The sequence below is a fragment of the Vidua chalybeata genome, chromosome 22, assembly GCF_026979565.1.
Source record: "Vidua chalybeata isolate OUT-0048 chromosome 22, bVidCha1 merged haplotype, whole genome shotgun sequence".
NCBI classification, from domain to species: Eukaryota; Metazoa; Chordata; class Aves; order Passeriformes; family Viduidae; genus Vidua; species Vidua chalybeata.
Genome location: NC_071551.1, coordinates 6,857,869 through 6,879,900, shown reverse-complemented (window position 1 = coordinate 6,879,900; position 22,032 = coordinate 6,857,869). Strand labels below are relative to the sequence as shown.

The window sequence follows — 22,032 nt, the reverse complement described above, 5'->3', positions numbered from 1 at the left end:
GGGTTTTTCTGGGGCTCCCAGCCCCTGGATGCGCAGTGCATCTCCAGCCTGATGCGCATCACGCTGCGCAACCTGGAGGAGGTGGAGCACTGCGTGGAAGGTGAGGGTGTTTCTGAGGTTTTTGTGGATTTTTTTTTTTTTTGTTTTGTTTTATGGGGGTTTTGTGTGTTTTTTTGGGGTTTTATGGGATTTTCGTGTTTTGGTTTTTTTTTTTTTGGGATTCCCAGCCCCTGGATGGGCAGGGGTGGTTGGTTCAACTCCAGCCTGATGCGCATCACGCTGCGCAACCTGGAGGAGGCAGAGCACTGCGTGGAAGATGAGGGCGACCTGGGGGGGTTTTTGGGGTTTTTTTTTGTTTTTAACGGGGTCTTTTTGGGTTTTATGGGATTTTGTGGGGTTTTATGGTGTTCCCAGCCCCTGGATGGGCAGGGGTGGGTGGTTGAGGGGCGTCCTGCTGGCTTGTGTGTGTCTGGGCATTGACTTTGGGGTCAGTGGGTGATGGGCAGGTGATGATTTGGGATCTTCTGGGCTTGGTCACGTTGGTCTGTGAGCTCCCATCACAGCCCCTTGGGCTCGGTGGTTCATGGACAGGTGATTTAGGGTCACCCTGCACTTCCCTGTGTGTTTGGGGTGGGACACTCTGCACTCTGAGGTCTTTTCCAGCCCCATCCCAGACATCCCCTGAGCTCTCTGCAGTCTCTTCCAGCCCACCTGGCTCCTGGAAAAACCAACAAAACCCTCCCTGAGGAGCTGCCCCTGCCCCCCTGGGAGCCATTCCCAGGCTGGGAACTCAGCTCCAGGACTTGATGTGTGGGTTTCTCCTCAAAAAAAAGTGTTTTGTTGTTTTTTTTTTTTTCCCTTTCCTTTCCTTCCTCCTCTTCTGTTTTACATCAGAGATAGTGAGAGCAGCATCAACACCTCGGTCCCAGGAGGGGCAGAGAGCTGCCCAGCAGCTGGGGAGTGTGGGAAAGGGGGAAGGAAGGAGTGGAGAGGGGAAAATCCAGCACTGGGCAGCCCTGGGGGCCCCTTCCTGCTGCCTCATCCACGGGCAAGGAATGGAATCCTCCCAGGGATTCCATGGAAAACGCCCTTGGCAGAGCAGGGAGTGTCAGTGCTGCAGAGGCCACCTTGCCCTGTCTCCAGCCCCATCCCTGTCCCCATCCCTGTCCCCACCAAGCCCCAGGGTCCCTTCCCTCCCTCCCTCCCTCCCTGTGGCAGAAATGCCAAACATCCCCGGGCTGGTGGCAGGAGCCGAGAGGTTCCACTTGTTGAGCAAATTCCTGTGGAATTTTAATCTGGAGTGGGAGGCTGGGACGGCTCCTCTGGCACATCCTGCGGGGTCAGCTCCCGAGGCTGCCAGGCCGTTCCTCCTGCCCAGGGCCCTGCCCAGGGGCTCTGCTGCCCAGTCCTTGCCCACTAGCCCTGCACTGGCCAGTCTCTGCCCAGTAGCCCTGGAGTGGCCAGTCCTTGCCCAGTAGCCCTGGACTGACCAGTTTCTGCCCAGTAGCCCTGCCCAGGAGCTCTGCACTGCTCAGTCCTTGCCCAGCAGCCCTGGACTGACCAGTCCTTGCCCAGCAGCCCTGGACTGACCAGTCCTTGCCCAGTAGCCCTGGAGTGCTCAGTCCTTGCCCAGTAGCCCTGGAGTGGTCAGTCTCTGCCCAGTAGCCCTGGACTGGTCAGTCCCTGCCCAGCAGCCCTGGAGTGGTCAGTCCTTGCCCAGTAGCCCTGACCAGCAGCCCTGGACTGGTCAGTCCCTGCCCAGTAGCCCTGGAGTGGTCAGTCCCTGCCCAGTAGCCCTGGAGTGGTCAGTCCCTGCCCAGTAGCCCTGCCCAGTAGCCCTGGAGTGTTCAGTCTCTGCCCAGTAGCCCTGGAGTGGTCAGTCCCTGCCCAGTAGCCCTGGAGTGGTCAGTCTCTGCCCAGTAGCCCTGGAGTGGTCAGTCCTTGCCCAGTAGCCCTGGAGTGGTCAGTCCTTGCCCAGTAGCCCTGCCCAGTTCCTGGCCAGTCTGTGCCCAGTTGCCCCAGCCCTCTCTCCGTGCCCGAGCTGTGTTGCCATGACCTGTCCTGGCACGGATCCTGCCCTGCCAGCCTGGAATTCCAGCGGTGCCTCCCCGGATCCAGGGCAGCCTCCCCCTGGCACCCTGCCAGCAGCTCCGGGCGCTCCCCGACCTCTTCCCGGGAATTTGGGCGATGCCAGAGCTCCTGCTGCTGCTCCGGGGGGTTTGGGCACTTTCCAGGGGTGTGAGGGGAAAACCAGGGTTGTCATTGGTGCCTCAATCCCAGGGAATTTGGGCAGCTGCAAGGGCTGCAAGAGGAATTTTGGGGAGGTGCCACTGCTGCCTGCTCCAGGGAATTTGGGGAATTTCCAGGGATGTGAGGGGAAAATCAGGATTATCAGTGGTGCCTCAATCCCAGGGAATTTGGGCAATTTCCAGGGGTGTGAGGGGAAAACTGGGGAGCCCCACTGGTGCCTCAATCCCAGGGAATTTGGGCAGCTGCAAGGGCTGCAAGAGGAATTTTGGGGAGGTGCCACTGCTGTCTGCTCCAGGGAATTTGGGGAATTTCCAGGGGTGTGAGGGGAAAATCAGGATTGTCATTGGTGCCTCAATCCCAGGGAATTTGGGCAATTTCCAGGGATGTGAGGGGAAAATCAGGATTATCAGTGGTGCCTCAATCCCAGGGAATTTGGGCAATTTCCAGGGATGTGAGGGGAAAATCAGGATTGTCACTGGTGCCTCAATCCCAGAGAATTTGGGGAATTTCCAGGGATGTGAGGGGAAAACTGGGGAGCCCCACTGGTGCCTCAATTCCAGGGAATTTGGGCAATTTCCAGGGGTGTGAGGGGAAAATCAGGATTGTCACTGGTGCCTCAGTTGCAGGGAATTTGGGGAATTTCCAGGGATTTGAGGGGAAAATCAGGATTATCAGTGGTGCCTCAATCCCAGGGAATTTGGGCAATTTCCAGGGGTGTGAGGGGAAAACTGGGGAGCCCCACTGGTGCCTCAATCCCAGGGAATTTGGGCAGCTGCAAGGGCTGCAAGAGGAATTTTGGGGAGGTGCCACTGCTGTCTGCTCCAGGGAATTTGGGGAATATCCAGGGATGTGAGGGGAAAATCAGGATTATCCCTTGTTCCTCAATTCCAAGGAATTCAGGCAATGCCAGAGCTCCCCAAGGGATGCAAGGGCAGTCCTGGGGAGGCACCTGCCTTGCCCAGAGCAGCTTTTTCAGGATGATTTTTCCCCGGCATCCTGGATGTGGGGCTCTGCTGCTGTGCTGGGAGTGGAAAGCAGCTGCGCTGTGGATTTTCCATGGCTCCATGGAAGTGGAATTCTTTCCCACTCCCTCTCCCGGATGTGTCCCGTGGCGAGGTTTGTTTGGTGTTTTTATCTCCCGTGGCCCAGCTTTGTTTTGGAGCCGCTCAGCGGAACATCAAAGGCTGGATTTTCCCACCCACTTTCTCAGGAAAACGCAGGGGGCTGGGGTGGGTTTGGGTCCAGGGCTGGATTTGGGTCCAGAGCTGTTTTTGGGGTCCAGGGCTGATCTTTGGGTCCAGGGCTAGATTTGGGTCCAGGTCTAGATTTGGGTCCAGGGCTGATTTTTGGGTCCAGGGCTAGATTTAGGTCCAGGGCTGGGTTTTGGATCCAGAGCTGTTTTTGGGGTCCAGGGCTGTTTTTTGTGTACAAGGCTGTTTTTTGGGTCCACGGCTAGATTTGGGTCCACGGCTGTTTTTTGGGTCTAGAGCTGACTTGTGAGTCCAGGGCTGATTTTTGGGTCCAGGGCTAGATTTGGGTCCAGGGCTGATTTTTGGGTCCAGTGCTAGATTTGGGTCCAGGGCTGATTTTTGGGTCCAGTGCTAGATTTGGGTCCAGGGCTGATTTTTGGGTCCAGTGCTAGATTTGGGTCCAGGGCTGATTTTTGGGTCCAGGGCTAGATTTGGGTCCAGGGCTGATTTTTGGGTCCAGTGCTAGATTTGGGTCCAGGGCTGATTTTTGGGTCCAGGGCTAGATTTAGGTCAAGGGCTAGATTTGGGTCCAGGGCTGGTTTTGGGGTCCAGGGCTGGATTTAGGTCCAGGGCTAGATTTGGGTCCAGAGCTGTTTTTGGGGTCCAGGCCTGGATTTTGGCTCCAGAGCTGTTTTTGGGGTCCAGGGCTAGATTTGGGTCCAGGGCTGGTTTTTGTCTCCAGAGCTGGTTTTGGGGTCCAGAGCTGACTTTTGGGTCCAGGGCTGGTTTTTGGGTCCAGAGTGGTTTTTGGGGTCCAGAGCGGTTTTTGGGTCCAGGGCTAGATTTGGGTCCAGGGCTGTTTTTTTCGGTCCAGGGCTGATTTTTGGGTCCAGGGCTGGATTTAGGTCCAGGGCTAGATTTGGGTCCAGGGCTGTTTTTTTTGGTCCAGGGCTGGTTTTTGGCTCCAGGGCTGATTTTTGTTGCAGGGCTATTTTTTAGTCCAGAGCTGCTTTAATCCAGGACACATCCCAAGCCTGCTGCCTTCTTTTTCCTGCCTTGGCCAGACAGACCCAGGTTCCTGCTCTGCTTCCCCAGGATTCGCTCAGGGAAGGGGGAAGGAGCTGGAATTTCCCTGCTGCTGGAGTGGGATGGAGCATTTTTTGGGATGCAGCACTGGGAATCTGTCAGGGGTTTCCTGTCACAACAGGATCCTTCCACTTGGAAGTGATGGATAAAAGCTGCCGGGAGGTTTGGGAGGGGTTTGCTCTGCTTCAGATGGAGCATTCCCACCAAATTCCCTTTAAACTCCGCATCCCGAAGCTTCTCCTGCCTGCAGCTGATCCCCTCTGTGCTGCTGTGGCTCGTGGAAGCCCCGAGCTCAGCGCTGCTGGCCAGGCCCCAGTTCCCAGGCACTGACAGAAATCCCAGCTGGAATTGTTCTCCCGTTTCTCCCAGGCAGCTCCAGCCCTGCTCAGACCCTGCACTTGTCCTCTCTGTGCCCAAGGGAGCCTTTCCCAGCCTCTGGAAGTGCCAGGCTCCCTGGAGGCTGCCAGGGCCGTGTCCCTGCCTGCGGATTTGGGGTTTCAGGCTGAGGGCTGTGGGTGCTGGGGCTCCCTCTGGGCTCCCTCCAGCCCAGATTCTCCTTTTCCATGGAGGATTTCTCCTTCAGGCCGGGCTTTTCCAACCCGGGGAAGGGAGGAGTGGAGGAACCCGGAAGGGAAGGGGGACTTTAAGAGGGTGGTGGGACATTCCTGATTTTCCCCTCACATCCCTGGAAATTCCCCAGATTCCCTGGAGCAGGCAGCAGTGGCACCTCCCCAAAATTCCTCTTGCAGCCCTTGAAGCTGCCCAGATTCCCTGGGATTGAGGCACCAGTGGGGCTCTCCAGTTTTCCCCTCACACCCCTGGAAATTGCCCAAATTCCCTGGGATTGAGGCACCAGTGAGGTTCCCCAGTTTTCCCCTCACACCCCTGGAAATTCCCCAAATTCCGTGGAATTGAGGCACCAGTGATAATCCAGATTTTCCCCTCACACCCCTGGAAATTCCCCAAATTCCCTGCAGCAGCAGTGGATTAGCTGCAGCCTGTGGATTATCCCTCCTCCTCTTCCTCCTCTCCAGGAGCATCCCACGGGAGCATCCCGCTGCCTGGGGGCACTGGGAGCACTGGGAGCACTGGGGGCACTGGGAGCACTGGGGGCACTGGGAGCACTGGGGGCACTGGGAGCACTGGGAGCACTGGGAGCACTGGGAGCACTGGGAGCTCTGGGCTCTGGTGTTTCCACGGCCTGTGCAGCAGGAGCAGTGTGTGACCAGCCTCGCTCCATCCCCAGGGGGAGGATTTTGGACATTCCAGCCCCTCCAGGCGTGGGAACCCTTTGGAGAAACTCTGGAATCCATCCCGGGGCAGGCCCGGGGTGAAGGGAAGCAGCAGAGGGGGGCTGGGGCTGCTGCTCTGGGGACCCTGGGGACCCTCTGGCCACCACGTCTGTGGTGACAAGGAAAGAGCCCAGCTCCAAATCCACAGTCCTGCTTTCCACACGCTCAGCCCGTGCCTCCTGCTCCATTTTCCAGCAGGGATTTTTTTTTTTTTTTTTTTTTTTTTTTCCTGAGAGCTCTGAAGCCTGACCCCGTGCCCTGGGATCTTCAGGGGCCAGGCTCTGCAGGACAGACACTTCCCAGCTGGCTGTCTGTCTGTGTGTCTGTCCGTCCAGGGGGTGGCCCTGCCAGGAAAAGGCTGGAATGTGGCCCCAGGAGCTGTGACCTGGGAATGGCGACGTGGGGGAGCTCAGGGTGAGCCTGGGTGCTGATCCTGGAGTGATCCTGTGGGTGGTGTGGCTGGAATGGGGGGGGGGGAAAAATCACATCTGAGCTCTGGAATGGGTGGAAAATGGATAAAAAATGGATAAAGAATGGATAAAGAATGGATAATTGGCTCTGCTGGGTCGTTCCAGCTGCACCATAACCAGGAGGTCAGACCTCAGGGAACTCCTCCTTCCCCTCCAGTGGGGAAATTTGGGTTGGATATCGGGAAGAAATCCTTCCCTGCGAGGCTGGTGAGGGCCTGGCTCAGGTAATTCCATGGATTCCCCGTCCCTGGGAGTGCCCGAGGCCAGGCTGGAGCCATCTGGGATAGTGGCAGGTGGGGCTGGCTGGGATTCCTACCCCTCCCAAGCCGAGCCTTTCCACGGCCCCAAAACTCCTCCGGGGGGCTCGGTGGCTGCCGCAGCCCTGCAGCCCTGCAGCCTTGCATCCATGCAGCCTTGCAGCCTTGCAGCCCTGCAGCCCTGCAGCCTTGCATCCCTGCAGCCTTCCAGCCTTCCAGCCCTGCAGCCCTGCAGCCCTGCATCCCTGCAGCCTTCCAGCCTTCCAGCCCTGCAGCCTTGCATCCCTGCAGCCTTGCATCCCTGCAGCCTTCCAGCCCTGCATCCCTGCAGCCCTGCAGCCTTCCAGCCCTGCAGCCTTGCATCCCTGCAGCCTTGCATCCCTGCAGCCTTCCAGCCCTGCATCCCTGCAGCCCTGCAGCCTTCCAGACCTGCAGCCTTGCATCCCTGCAGCCTTGCATCCCTGCAGCCTTCCAGCCCTGCATCCCTGCAGCCCTGCAGCCTTCCAGACCTGCAGCCTTGCATCCCTGCAGCCTTGCATCCCTGCATCCCTGCAGCCCTACATCCCTGCATCCCTGCAGCCTTGCAGCCTTGCATCCCTGCAGCCCTGCATCCCTGCAGCCCTGCAGCTGCAGCTGCGGGCAGCTGAGAGCCCCGGAGCAGCCGCTGTGACCCCACTCTGGGGGTGCCCAAACCCAGCGGGCCCCGCTCCTGGCAATTCCCACGGGGGCATGAACTGCCCAGACCCAGCTGCGTGTCGGGGTGCCGGGGTGACCCCGAGAGTGTCAAATCCTTTTGTTTCCCAGCCCCGCAGCCAGAGGAGGAGTCTGAATGCACAGGGTCGGCTTCTCAAGGCTGTTTATTTTTCCCTGATCTAGAACTTTCTCTCTCTGCCCTGCTGAGCTCTGTCCAGCAGCTCGGCCACCTCGGGCGGCGTTTGCATTTTATGCTAGAAATTACGTGTATTATGTGCCAATATCTGCCACTGATGTTGGGCAGTGTGTCTGCACCTTAAACCAACAGAAAAGTGTCACCAGCACAGCAGGACATGGAGGGCAAGGAGAAGGAGAAGAAGGTCAGGGCACACCCAAACCCCTCCATCTTGTCCCCTTGAACCCCGTTCTAAAAAACCCCAAAATTCCACTTTTCCACCCTGTGTTAATTCACCTACCACACCACTCAAACCCTTGTGGTTTGTAATTCCTCACACAGAGCTGGCAGTTTTTTCCACGGGCTAAAATCGAAGCCACAGGTGGTTTTGAGTTCGTGCCAGGGTCCCCGAGCCCCCTGCCAGGGTCTCAGCCAGGGCAGCCACAGGGATGCTTCCCACAGGCTGGGATGTGCTCGGCACCAACGCAGCGGCTGTGCCGTGGCACGGGGCTGCACAGGGGACGCTTGGGGACACGGGGTGAGCTGCGTGGCCTGGCCAGGCTGCTGGGCAGCACCGCCAGCTTCCAGCCCCTCGTTTTTCCCTGGAAAGCAGGGAGGGCAGCATTCCTGCTGTGTGTCCCTGCACAGGGGATGTGCACTGGGATGCCCCCGGCGAGCAGCCAGGTGGCTCTGGTGGCACTGGGGACCTCGTCCCCAATTCCCTGGTGGGCACTGGGGAGCAGCCAGGTGGCTCTGGTGGCACTGGTGGCACTGGGGTCCTTGTCCCTCGTTCCCTGATGAGCACTGGGATGCCCCCGGTGAGCAGCCAGGTGGCTCTGGTGGCACTGGGGACCTTGTCCCCCCTTCCCTGGCGGGCACTGGGGAGCAGCCAGGTGGCTCTGGTGGCTCTGGTGGCTCTGGGGACCTTGTCCCCCCTTCCCTGGCGGGCACTGGGATACTCCTGGGGAGCAGCCAGGTGGCTCTGGTGGCACTGGGGACATTGTCCCTCCTTCCCTGGCGGGCACTGGGATGCCCCCGGCGGGCAGCCAGGTGGCTCTGGTGGCTCTGGTGGCACTGGGGTTCTTGTCCCCAATTCCCTGGCGGGCACTGGGGAGCAGCCAGGTGGCTCTGGTGGCTCTGGTGGCTCTGGGGACATTGTCCCCAATTCCCTGGCGGGCACTGGGGAGCAGCCAGGTGGCTCTGGTGGCTCTGGGGACATTGTCCCCCCTTCCCTGGCGGGCACATTCCCGGGCCCTGACTTCAAAGGCTGTTGGTGGATAACAGAGCCCGGCAGCCTTGGCAACCCTGGCACGAGCCCTGGCAGCAGCTGCTGCTCCCCCCCCGCTGCCCCTCGGGCCCCGTGCTCTGGGACAGGAGCCCTTCCCTCCTCCTCTGCCCCTTCTGGGCCGCGGATTTTGGGGTGAGCCCCTGCTCTGGGGGCTGCAGCTTTTGGGGGTGAATCCCTGGGGGGAAATTGCAGCTTTTTGGGGTGAATCTCTGGGGAAAATTGCAGCTTTTTAGGGTGAATCTCTGGGGGAAATTGCAGCTTTTTGGGGTGAATCTCTGGGGGAATTGCAGTTTTTTGGGGTGAATCTCTGAGGGAAAATTGCAGCTTTTTGGGGTGAATCTCTGGGGAAAATTGCAGCTTTTTGGGGTGAATCTCTGGGGGAAATTGCAGCTTTTTGGGGTGAATCTCTGGGGGGAAATGCAGGGTTTTTTTGGGATGAATCTCTGGGGGAAATTGCAGCTTTTTAGGGTGAATCTCTGGGTCAAATTGAAGGTTTTTGTGGTGAATCTGGGGGAAATGTAGGGTGTTTTTTTGAGGTGAATCTCTGGCGGAAATTTCAGGGGGTTTTGGGGTGAATCTCTGGGGGAAATTGCAGCTTTTTGGGGTGAATCTCTGGGTCAAATTGCAGGTTTTTGTGGTGAATCTGGGGGGAAATGCAGGGTTTTTTTGGGGTGAATCTCTAGGGGAAATTGCAGCTTTTTGGGGTGAATCTTTGCAGGGAATTGCAGGGTTTTTTTGGGATGAATCTCTGGGGGAAATTGCAGTTTTTTTGGAGGCGAATCTCCGGAGGAAGCAGCTTTTTGGGGTGAATCTCTTCCGTGAGGGGCTGCAGCTTTTTGGGGTGAATCTCTGGGGGGAAATGCAAGATTTTTTTGGAGTGAATCTGGGGGGAAATGCAGGATTTTTGGAATGAATCTGGGGGGAAATGCAGATTTTTGGAGTGAATCTGGGAGGAATTGCAGATTTTTTTTGGGTGAATCTTTGGGGAAAAATGCAGGATTTTTGGAATGAATCTGGGGGGAAATGCAGTTTTTTTGGAGTGAATCTGGGGGGAAATGCAGGATTTTTGGGGTGAATCTAGGGAGAAATGCAGTTTTTTTTTTGGAGTTAATCTGGTGGAAATGCAGGATTTTTGGGGTGAATCTGGAGGGAAATGCAGGATTTTTGGGGTGAATCTCTAGGGGCTGGGCTGGAGCTTTTTTGGGGGGGATCTCTGCTCCAGAAGGGAGGGGGCTGCAGCATTTTTGGGGTGAGGGTCCAGCTCCTGCCCACGCCCAGCAGAAGCACGCTGGGCTGCCCAGGCAGGAGCAGGGCCGGGCCCTTTTCCTGAACAGGATTTCCCCTGGTCTGATCCCGCTGTTTTCCCTGTGTGTTTTTTTTTTTTTTTTTCCATGTGCTGCCCCTGTCCCCCCCGCCGGTGGATTGTGGATTATCCATTAGGTAAGAACATTTTCCTCTCCTCTTTTGGGATGGAAATTGGGGCAGGAGAGGCGGCACAAGGGTGGTTTGTGCCACCCCTGAGCTGGTGTGGTGGGAGAATTCCTTGGATCTGCCTGTTCCTTGGAGCTCCCCTGGGCAGGTGGCACGGAGGGGACAGGACAAAACCCCTCTCTCCTCCTTTCTGCATGTTAAAATTCCCTGGCAAAATCTCAGGGATGGTGAGGATGGAAATCCCCTTGTGCAGGAAAGGGGAAAGTGTGAACTCCCCGCCCGGCATTCCCTGATAATTCCCTCCTGGAAAACAAAGCCCACGTGGCTCTGGGATTTATGGAGCCTGCTCCAAATCCTCGGGGTCACTTGGTCAAGTGGGGTAAATTGGGAGAGCTTTGCCCAAGGGTGTGACAGTTAATTAACTCCAGGCTCGGTGGGAAACCCGAGCCGGTCCCAGCAGCCTCTGGAGAGCTGGGAAGTGGCTGGGAAGCAGCTGGGAAGCAGAGGGTGCTCCCAGAAAAGGGTTTGGTGGCCATGGTGGCACTTTAAGAGCACTAAAAGCAGTTTTGGCCTTTATTTATTACTGTTGGTTTTTTTTTTGTTTTGTTTTGGTTTTTTTTGTGTGTGTGTGTGGTTTTTTTTGTGGGTTTTTTGGGGTTTTTTTTTTTGGTTTTTTGGGGTTTTTTTTTTTTGTTTTTGGTTTTGTTTTTTTTTTCTTTCTTTTTTTTTTTTTGTTTTGGTTTGGTTTGGTTTGGTTTTTTATGCTGTCTGATGGTTTCCTTAGGTCATTCCTCAGTTATTCCTTAGGTTAATCCTGAGGTTATTCCTCAGTTATTCCTCAGTTATTCTTTAGGTTATTCCTCAGTTCTTCTTTAGGTTATTCCTGAGGTTATTCCTCAGTTATTCCTCAGGATATTCCTGAGGTTATTCCTCAGTTATTCCTCAGGTTATTCCTTAGGTTACTCCTCAGTTTTTCCTCAGGTTATCCCTCAGGGTCAGGGAAGATGGGATGCACAACAGGAATAGCTGGGGATGAGGGATTTTGGGAATCCCACCCCACAATTCCTGTGAGGAAGGGGATGAGGGGCTGCAGTCCTGGATCAGAGCAGGATCCCACTGCCCTGGGAATGCAGGAGTGCTGGGAAATGCTGGGAATGCAGGAGTGCTGGGAAATGCTGGATCTCATTGTCCTGGGAATGCAGGAGTGCTGGGAAATGCTGGATCCCACTGCCCTGGGAATGCAGGTTCTGGGAAATGCTGGATCCCATTGTCCTGGGAATGCAGGTTCTGGGAAATGCTGGATCTCATTGTCCTGGGAATGCAGGTTCTGGGAAATGCTGGATCCCATTGTCCTGGGAATGCAGGTTCTGGGAAATGCTGGATCCCACTGCCCTGGGAGTGCAGGAGTGCTGGGAAATGCTGGATCCCATTGTCCTGGGAATGCAGGTTCTGGGAAATGCTGGGAATGCAGGAGTGCTGGGAAATGCTGGATCCCACTGCCCTGGGAATGCAGGAGTGCTGGGAAATGCTGGAAATGCAGGAGTGCTGGGAAATGCTGGATCCCATTGTCCTGGAAATGCAGGAGTGCTGGGAAATGCTGGATTCCACTGTCCTGGAAATGCAGGAGTGCTGGGAAATGCTGGATTCCACTGTCCTGGGAATGCAGGTTCTGGGAAATGCTGGATCTCATTGTCCTGGGAATGCAGGAGTGCTGGGAAATGCTGGATCCCATTGTCCTGGGAATGCAGGAGTGCTGGGAAATGCTGGATCTCATTGTCCTGGGAATGCAGGAGTGCTGGGAAATGCTGGGAATGCAGGTTCTGGGAAATGCTGGGAATGCAGGAGTGCTGGGAAATGCTGGGAATGCAGGTTCTGGGAAATGCTGGATCCCATTGTCCTGGGAATGCAGGAGTGCTGGGAAATGCTGGGAATGCAGGTTCTGGGAAATGCTGGATCCCATTGTCCTGGGAATGCAGGTTCTGGGAAATGCTGGGAATGCAGGTTCTGGGAAATGCTGGGAATGCAGGGGTGCTGGGAACTGCTGGATCCTCAGTGGGCTGGAGGAGGCAGAGCTGCAGGATTGCTGCTGGAATCGGGAGGGGATGGGATGAGCAGGCTGATGGAGAGGGATGCAGGATGCTATTTCGGGCTCTCCATGAAACAATTCCGAGGGAATTTGCTCTGGACTTAAATCCTGGGAAGGGAGGCAGCTGCCCTACATGGGACTATGGCAGTGGCAATTCTCCAAAGGGAAAGGGAATGAATTTTAATGGAATCTTGAAAGACTTTTAAATTTTCATGTTCCCATCAATTATTCAGGACAGCAGAAAAGCGACTTTAAAGCGGCGTAAAGAGCAAAGGAAAAGGAGAGGCCACTCGGATTCCTGGAGGGGATTTGCATTTGGGGACATGGCAGGGAAATGGGGACACTGGGAAGGCTCTGCTGCCGGGGAAGAGGGATTTTGGGAAGCTGGGATGCACTGCCTGGGGCAGGGCAGGGGGGCTGGCTCCGTGCTGGGAATGTGGGCTCAGAATTCCCGGTGGGAGCTGATCCCGCTCGGTTTTAGCATCGCCAGATCTGTGCCAGCAGCAGGAGGGATCTGGGGGACTCCGTGCTGGAATGGTGGGGGCAGGGATGAATCCAGGCCTGGGACATCATTCCCAGTTCCTGCCCGGGGAAGGGAAGGGGTTTTTGGGATCCTGGAGCCTGCCCATGTTTCTTTGGGATCTGGGCTGGGAATGTGAGCTCACAGAATTCCCTGGGGGAGCTGATCCAGGAGGGGTTTGGGGGTGCCCGTGCTGGAATGGAGGAGCAGGGATCCATCCTGGATCCATTCCCAGTTCCTGCCCTGGGAAGAGAAGGGGTTTTTGGGATCCTGGAACCCTTGGCTCTGTCCCCGTGGGACAACCAGCCTGTGAGCTCACAGAATTCCCTGGGGGAGCTGATCCAGGAGGGGTTTGGGGATGTCCATGCTGGAATGGAGGAGCAGGGATCCATTCCCAGTTCCTGCCCAGGGAAGGGAAGGCTTTGCCAGGATCCTGGAGCCCACGGCTCTGTCCCCGTAGGACAACCAGCCTGTGAGCTCACAGAATTCCCTGGGGGAGCTGATCCAGGAGGGGTTTGGGGGTGTCCGTGCTGGAATGGAGGAGCAGGGATCCATTCCCAGTTCCTGCCCGGGGAAGGGAAGGCTTTGCCAGGATCCTGGAGCCCTTGGCTCTGTCCCCGTGGGATAACCAGCCTGTGAGCTCACAGAATTCCCTAGGGGAGCTGATCCAGGAGGGATCTGGGGGTCCCCACACTGGAATGAAGGAGCGGGGATCCATCCTGGATCCATTCCCAGTTCCTGCCCAGGGAAGGGAAGGGATTTTTGGGATCCTGGAGCCCACCCTCGGCTCTGTCCCTGTGTGATAAGCTCACACCTGAGTCCCAGCCTGTGGGATCTGGGCTGGGAATGTGAGCTCACAGAATTCCCTGGGGGAGCTGATCCAGGAGGGCTTTGGGGATGTCTGTGCTGGAATGGAGGAGCAGGGATCCATTCCCAGTTCCTGCCCGGGGAAGGGAAGGCTTTGCCAGGATCCTGGAGCCCACGGCTCTGTCCCCGTGGGATAACCAGCCTGTGAGCTCACAGAATTCCCTGGGGGAGCTGATCCAGGAGGGGTTTGGGGATGTCTGTGCTGGAATGGAGGAGCAGGGATCCATTCCCAGTTCCTGCCCGGGGAAGGGAAGGGGTTTTTGGGATCCTGGAGCGTGCCCGTGGCACAGCTTTTCCCGGGACGAGGCTGGCTCCCGTCCCGCTGTCCCCATCTGCGCGCGGCGCTGTCGCTGTCCCCAGCAGGCTGCTCCGGCCTTGCCTCCCCGCGCCGGTGCCCCGGCGCTGCCCGGGGGCTGCGCAGCACAAACGGGGCTTTGATTCCCGCTGCCGGGAGCTGCCAGCCCTGGCTCCCTTCCCGGAAAACAGCGCCGGGCTCCCACAGAAGCGGCCTTTGTGTGAGCGCCGGGGCTGCGCTGGGGACGGGGGACACCGATGGGGATGGGGGACATTGATGGGGATGGGGGACACTGATGGGGACAGGGGACACCGATGGGGACGGGGGACATTGATGGGGACGGGGGACACCGATGGGGACAGGGGACATTGATGGGGATGGGGGACACCGATGGGGATGGGGGACATCGATGGGGACAGGGGACATTGATGGGGATGGGGGACATCGATGGGGACAGGGGACATTGATGGGGACAGGGGACACCGATGGGGACAGGGGACATGGCCCCCACAGGGGACAGGGGACACCCAGAGGACACAGCCCCCACAGGAGACACTGCCCACCGCAGGGGACAGGGACACCACCCTCACAGGGGACACTGCCTGCCACAGGGGACAGGGGACACCCAGGGGACAGGGGACACTGGGGACACTGCCTGCCACAGGGGACAGGGGACATGGCCCCCACAGGGGACAGGGGACAGGGGACACTGCCTGCCACAGGGGACAGGGACACCCAGGGGACAGGGGACAGGGGACACTGCCTGCCACAGGGGACAGGGACACCCAGGGGACAGGGACACCGCCTGTCGCAGGGGACACAGAGGAGGAGCCCGGGGCTCCGGGTGTGCTGCTCCCACCGCAAATCCAGCGGCTGCGGCTCCTCCTCTGAGCCGCCATCGCCCTGTCCCCACCCGGGGGGGGCGGGAGGTGACAGCAAAGGCGCCTTTGTCCCCAAAACCGCGTGAGGAAACGGGGACAGGGCGGCCCCGCGGCTGGCACCGTGCCCCGTGTGGGACGGGGGTCCCGTCCTGGGAGTGGCGCTGGGGACGCTTTGTCACAGGGGTGTTGTGACAAAGTGACAAAGTGACAAAGTGACAAAGTGACAAAGGGCTGCTTCAGCTCTGAGTGCTCCCGGCTCGCTGCGGGGCGGGATTCTGGCGGGGTTTGGGATGCAGGGAGCTGCCTCCCGGGATTTTCTGTCTGGAATCAACCCCCCCCCTGCCAGGACCCCTCGGGGACAGCTCAGCCCCACGGAGGGGATGGGGACAGCGCGGTGGCTCTGCTCTGCCCCCCGAGGGGGGATCAGACCCAGCACTGGTGGGGAGATCCGTGCCATAAATGGGGAATTCTGCGGCGCCAAGGAGTGGGAATTCAGCCCGAGAACAAAGAGGTGATTTAGGGAGCAGGTGGAAAATCGCACCTGGCGTGGGAAGCCTGTGCAGCACGGGGGAAGATTGGCTCTGGATAGCATGGGGAAGGTCTTGGATCTCACCCAGCAAGCTCTGAAACCTCCCTGCTCCGAGCCTGTTCCCTGCCAGGACCTGCCTGCCCTGAGCTCTTGGATTTGCCTGATCCAACCCAAGGAAAACTTTGGAACCCAGGGATGGGTCAGGGACTCCTGGAGCCGCTGCCACGGCCCCGGAGCAGCCCCGAGCTGTGGGGAAGGAGCTCCTGGAGTGTCCCAGGTGTGGGGAAGGAGCTCCTGGAGCGTCCCAGGTGTGGGGAAGGAGCTCCTGGAGTGTCCCAGGTGTTGGGAAGGAGCTCCTGGAGCGTCCCAGGTGTTGGGAAGGAGCTCCTGGAGTATCCTGAGTGTGAGGAAGGAGCTCCTGGAGAGTTCTGAGTGTGAGGAAGGAGCTCCTGGAGAGTTCTAAGTGTGGGGAAGGAGCTCCTGGAGCGTCCCAGGTGTTGGGAAGGAGCTCCTGGAGTGTCCCAGGTGTGGGGAAGGAGCTCCTGGAGCATCCCAGGTGTGGGGAAGGAGCTCCTGGAGCATCCCAGGTGTTGGGAAGGAGCTCCTGGAGTGTCCCAGGTGTGGGGAAGGAGCTCCTGGAGCATCCCAGGTGTGGGGAAGGAGCTCCTGGAGCATCCCAGGTGTGGGGAAGGAGCTCCTGGAGCATCCCAGGTGTGGGGAAGGAGCTCCTGGAGCATCCCAGGTGTGGGGAAGGAGCTCCTGGAGAGTTCTGAGTGTGGGGAAGGAGCTCCTGGAGAGTTCTGAGCTGTGGGGAAGGAGCTCCTGGAGGGTCCCGTGCCTGTTTTCCCCCTCTGGAAGCCGGGAGGGTGCCAGGGACTGAACTGTGAGCCCATTTCACGACTCATTTGGCCGCGGTGAGGCAGGAAAGTGGGATTTTGGCAGAGTTTTTCCAGCTTAATCTGCCGGGATGGTTTCAGATCCCTCAGCCTGCTGCCAGCCCCGGCTGAATAAACTTTCCCTGCCTTCAATCCCAAACGTTTGTGCAGCACAAACTCTGCCTTGAGGGTTTTTTTTTTCCCCCCCCTTGTCCCAGACCCAAGGCAGCTCCTCCCGAGTGTTTTTGGTGGTGGTGGCAGAGAGGGGAAACCTCAAATCCTCGCGAAGCAATTACCGCTAATGAGACACTTCCGACACATCTGCTTTCAATCCTGGCGGCGTCTCGGGGCCTTGCAGAGCTCGGGAAGGGAGGAAGGTGCGGCAGTGCCGGCCTCTTCCTCTCCCTCAGTGGCTCTGGGGATGCTCCCGAGCTCCAATCCCAAAATCTTGAGCTCCTGATCCCAGAATCTCGAGCTCCAATCCCAAAATCTCGAGCTCCTGATCCCAAAATCTCGTGCTCCAATCCCAAAATCTTGAGCTCCCAATCCCAAAATCTCCAGCTCCTGATTCCAAAATCTCAAGTACCTGATCCCAAAATATCAAGCTCCCGATCCCAAAATCTTGAGCTCCAATCCCAAAATTTCAAGCTCCAATCCCAAAATCTCAAGCTCCAAATCCCAAAATCTTGAGCTCCAAATTCCAAAATCTCGAGCTCCAAATCCCAAAATCTCGAGCTCCTGATCCCAAAATCTCGTGCTCCAATCCCAAAATCTCAAACTCCAAATCCCAAAATCTTGAGCTCCAATCCCAAAATCTTGAGCTCCAAATCCCAAAATCTCAAGATCCCAATCCCAAAATCTCAAGCTCCAATCCCAAAATCTCAAGCTCCAAATCCCAGAATCTTGAGCTCCCAATCCCAAAATCTCGAGCTCCTGATTCCAAAATCTCGAGCTCCAATCCCAAAATCTCGAGCTCCCGATCCCAGAATCCCGATCCCAGAATCCCGATCCCAAAGTCCGGCTCTGCAGGGAGGCGGGGCCGGTGCCTGGTGCTGATGTGCTGCCAGGGGATGGAGCCGCCTTTGAGAGCGGCCGCAGTAATTAGCGTGCAATTAACAGGAGCGCGCCCCAAATCCCTGAACTCGCTGGCCGGGCGCCAGGAAAAGGGAGAAACTCTCGGAGGGATCGCAAGGTGAAATTGCTGGGAGCTGCTGGAGCCCATCCCGACTTTCCCCGGCCCCTTGTCCCGGTTGTGGGCACCCCCAGCGCCCACCCCCCGTGCCACCCCCGGGAAGGCAGCGGCTTCCCCTCCTCGGGACGCCTTGGGAGCCACTTCCAGAGGCTCCTTTCCGGGCTGGGATCTCCGGGCAGGCTTTTCCCCGGGACCGGCTGAGCTTTGCCCCCGGGGCAAAGCCCGGCCGTGAGTCAGGAGCAGCTCCGGGGTGCCTTGGCCAGCGGTGCCACCGTCCCAGTGAGTCACGGCGGGAGGGAAGGGGGGAGCAGGCAAGGGCGGTGTCGTGGTTTGACAGCAGTGCCGGTGTTCCCATGAAAATACTCTTTTCAAATGATCGGGAACAGAGCAGAGCAGGCTTAAGCTTGAAAACAAAGGGAAAAAAAACTTTATTATTCTGCGGCGACAGTGAAAGGAACGCACAGAATTCAGGGTGAAAACTTTCTGCAACATTCCTCTTCCCCCCCGCCCCACTTTAGTTTCTACTAAAACACAGCGAGACACAGCTTTGGATTCTTGATCAAGTTCCTGCTTTTCACATCATCAAATCTTAGTTCGCCAAGGGAGAGAGGAGTCTCTCCTGTACCACAGACCCCCAGGAAAGAGCTGCAGCTTCCAACCAGGACAGGCAGCTTTGTTCCAGCAGGGAATTCCAGCACCACCCTCCACCATCCTCGCTTCCCAGGAATATTCCCTGCTCCTTCTGCCCGGGGAAACGTTCCACTGACCTTGGAGCGGAGCCTCCCGCTCTCCTTTCGCGTTTTGTGTTGTTTAATCCGCACTAAAACAAACTTCTTCTCCCTCTCCCTGGTGTTCGCAGCCGCCCCACGGAGCTGCGGCTCCGGGAAGGGGAAAACCGAAGCCTGGGGAATTCTGCAGGGCTCGAAAGGAGGGGCAGGCTCGGCTCAGTTGCACTTTTATTCTGGAAATCAGAGGGGAACGTGTGAGCCCTGCTGGGCTGGGGGGGTCTCCGAGGAACGGGGAGCTGTGGGATGGACGGGAATTGTGTGGGAAGGGGCTGGGATGTCCATCCGGAGCTGTGGGTGGATGTGGCTGTGGAGTCTCCCGAGGGAGATTTGGATGGACAAAAATGGACTCCTGAGGGAGATCTGGCTGGATTTGGCTGCAGGATGGACAGGAATTGTGTGGGAAGGGGCTGGAGTGCGGATCTGGAGCTGTGGCCGAGCACAGGAGAGGCCTGGAGTCCCCGTGAGTGACCCTTGGCTTGTGGTCAAGTGTCCACTCTGGCTGTGGAGTCTCCTGAGGGAGATTTGGATGGACAAAAATGGACTCCTGAGGGAGATCTGGCTGCAGGAATTGTGTGGGAATGGGATGGAGTGTCCATCCAGAGCCATCCATGGATGTGGAATGGTCTGGAGTCCCCGTGAGTGACCCTTGGCTTGTGGTCAGGTGTCCAGTCTGGCTGTGGAGTCTCCCGAGGGAGATTTGGATGGACAAAAATGGACTCCTGAGGGAGATCTGGGTGGATTTGGCTGCAAGAATTGTGTGGGGAGGGGCTGGAGTGTCCATCCATGGATGTGGAATGGTCTGGAGTCCCCGTGAGTGACCCTTGGCTTGTGGTCAAGCGTCCAGTGTGGCCGAGGGGCATCCCGAGGCCCTTTTAACCCTTGTGGGATCACGTTCCCCGCCCCTAAAGCAGCGCCAGCCGCTCTGGGCAGCTGCTCCTGGCCAGGCAGCTCCGTCTCCTCTCTGTGCTGGATTCCCCTGGATTCCCCTGGATTCCCCTGGATTCCCGGGAGCAGATTCCCAGTTGTTTGGGCTGGGAGGCGGCACCGACACTTTGTCACTTTGTCACCCAGCACCGAGCCCTGGGGCCACCACAGCGCCGTGGGACGGGCCTGGGGCAAGTTTGGGAATGTCCCGAGTCCCCCTGGCACAGCTCCTCCCTGCTGGCCTTGGGCACGTGTCCCTTGTCCCGTGCCACTTGTCCCGTGCCACTTGTCCTGTGCCACTTGTCCTGTGCCACTTGTCCCTTGTCCTGTGCCACTTGTCCAGTGTCCCTTGTCCCATGTCATAGTCCCATGTCCCTTGTCCCTTGTTCCTTGTCCTGTGCCACTTGTCTCATGCCACTTGTCCCGTGTCCCATGTCCCTTGTCCCGTGTCCCATGTCCCTTGTCCCATGTCCCTTGTCCCGTGTCACTTGTCCCGTGTCACTTGTCCCATGCCACTTGTCCTGTGTCCCATGTCCCTTGTCCCGTGTCACTTGTCCCATGTCCCTTGTCCCGTGTCACTTGTCCCGTGTCACTTGTCCCATGCCACTTGTCCTGTGTCCCATGTCCCTTGTCCCGTATCACTTGTCTGTCACTTGTCCCATGCCACTTGTCCTGTGTCCCTTGTCCCGTGTCCCTTGTTCTGGTGTCCCTTGTCCCGGGCACGTCTGGGCTGCCCTCAGGGGAGTGGTGGCATGCCAGGGGACACCAGGGAGTGCCAGGGGTGGTGGCAGCAGCTCCCGTGCCAGGCGCAGGGGTGACGGCCCTGATGTGTCACCGAGCGCGGGGTGGCAGCTGCTGGCACTGTGCCACTGTCCCCGCGGTGACAGAGCTGCCTGACACCCCCCAGCAAACAGGAATGTCCCCAAAACCCACAGCAGCCAGCCCTGCTGTCCCCTCCCTGGCTCCTGGTGTCACCCTGGCACGTCACCACGGCCCTGGGGGCAGTTCCTCCCTGTAATGTCCCCAAAACCCACAGCAGCCAGCCCTGCTCTGTCCCTCCTTGTCACCCTGGTGTTCCCGGTAGCCCTGGGGGCAGCTCCTCCCTGCCAGGGGTGATGTCCCCAAAACCCCCAGCAGCCAGCCCTGCTCTGTCCCTCCTGGTGTCCCCTGGCACGCCACCACACCCCTGGGGACCCCAGCTCCTCCCTGCCAGGGGTGATGTCCCCAAAAGCCCCAGCCCTGCTCTGTCCCTCCTTGCCACCCTGGTGTTCCCGGTAGCCCTGGGGGCAGCTCCTCCCTGCCAGGGGTGAAATGCTCTCCCAGGGGAGCCCTGGCACCTAGAAGTGCCCCAGCCCCACCCTGGCAGAGCAGAGTCCCCAAGGGATGTGGTGGCATTTCGGGTCCCCTCCGTCCCCTCCAGGCCAAGGCTTGGCTGTCACCCCCGGAGCTGCCCTGGTGGGGTGACAGCTCCTCTTCCTCAGGGATTCCAGGAGCCCCAGGAGTTCCCCACTTCCCCGAGGGCTGGGCAGGGCTGTGATTAATCACGGCTGTTAATTAACCGTGGGCTGGGCAGGGCTGTCAAGATGCTCAGCTGTTAATTAACCCTGTACCTCCCATCCCCTGCTCTGCTTCCCTCAGCCCCAAAAGCGCTCCCGGCCCAGGAGGTGCCTCTGGATCGGGCTGGCCTGGGAGAGGGGAGCACCTGAAGCCCTGGCAGCTCCAGGCACATCCCCTGAGCGTCACCTGGTTTGAGGAAATCATCCCTTGGAGCGGAAAATCCGCGGGGTTTAAGGGGATTCATGGAAATTCTGAGCTTTTTTGGCTGTGCCTGGGACGTTCCCCAGGATCTCCCTGAGTGCCAGCTCCTCGTGGGTCAGATCCTGAGCATCAAATCCAGGGCGGGGTCGCTGCTGGGCTTTGTGCTGTGCTTGGCTCTGGTTTGGTGTCCTGGGGGTGTTTCCCCCTGGTTTTCCCGGGCAGGATTTGCTGTTGCTGCCTGTGGGATCATCGGGATCAGCAGGATCCGGCTGTTTCCTGCTGCCTGCGGGATTGGGAGCTCCTCGTGCCGCTCCAGCGTGGCTCGATCCGTGTGCTGGGAAGGCGGGGATGGGAATGAGCTCCTGAAAGGAGGGTTCACTGAGGAAGAGCCGGGATTTTGGGGATCAGCTCAGCCCGCTGCTGCGTTGGAAGCGAAGGTGGCAGTGCCAGTCCTGCTGTCCCTCTGTCCCTGCTCCTTCCCAGCGGGGTCTGGACCACGTGCATTCTTCTCTCGAGCTCCTGTGCTCACCCCAGGACTCTGAGGTTCAGTGCCGACCCCAAAGCAGCTTTTTGGGGTGACTTGAGGTGGGACAAAGCTGTGCCAGCTCTGCCCTCGGGTGCCAGAGGAGCTGAGGAGAGAATCTGTGGCCAGTCCTTGGCCTTGGATTCCCTTCCAGGACCTGCTACAGGTGGGAAAAGCACCGAGCTCTGTTCCCTGGGACTTCCTCCCGCTGCTTTCCCATGAGATTTGGGAACAGGGATAAAGAATTCCTTTATCGGGGAGCCTGGCCTGGATGTGGGGCAGGATCCAGCCTGGGAGAGACACCTGGAAGTGCCCCAGGTGGCAGAGGGGGCTCGGGGAGGAGGAAAGCTTGGGGGCTGCTCCTGTTTTCCTGCTTCTAACTTGATTTCTTCTCTCCTTTTTCTCCTCCCCTGCTTTCTAAAGAACATAGGAAGCTTCTCGCCGGTAAGTGGTGGGGCCGTCACGCCAAAAAAAACCAAAAAAACCACCCCAAAATTCCCATTTTCTCCATCCACCATCAGCCTGGCTGGCTTAGTCCCTGTCATCCTCACCCCTCAGGATGTGCTGGAGCAATGGGAGCCTCCCGAGCGTGCTGCCACCTGCGAGGCCCCCATTGCTGTTAGATCACGGTTTGGGGAGCTCCTGGCCGTCCCCTCGTCCCT

At 58.2% G+C, this 22,032-nt stretch overlaps 1 protein-coding gene across 1 annotated transcript in view; it reads left to right on the top strand.

Moving 5' to 3' along the window:
- The first annotated feature begins 44 nt into the window (after positions 1-44).
- The window catches only part of AGRN (agrin), a 101,993-nt gene continuing 80,005 nt past the window's right edge, over positions 45-22,032 (top strand). Inside the window, exon 1 of the mRNA XM_053962802.1 lies at positions 45-100. Coding sequence (XP_053818777.1) covers positions 52-100 — 49 coding nt within the window. The 5' untranslated portion in view covers positions 45-51. The remainder of the gene's footprint in view (positions 101-22,032) is intronic.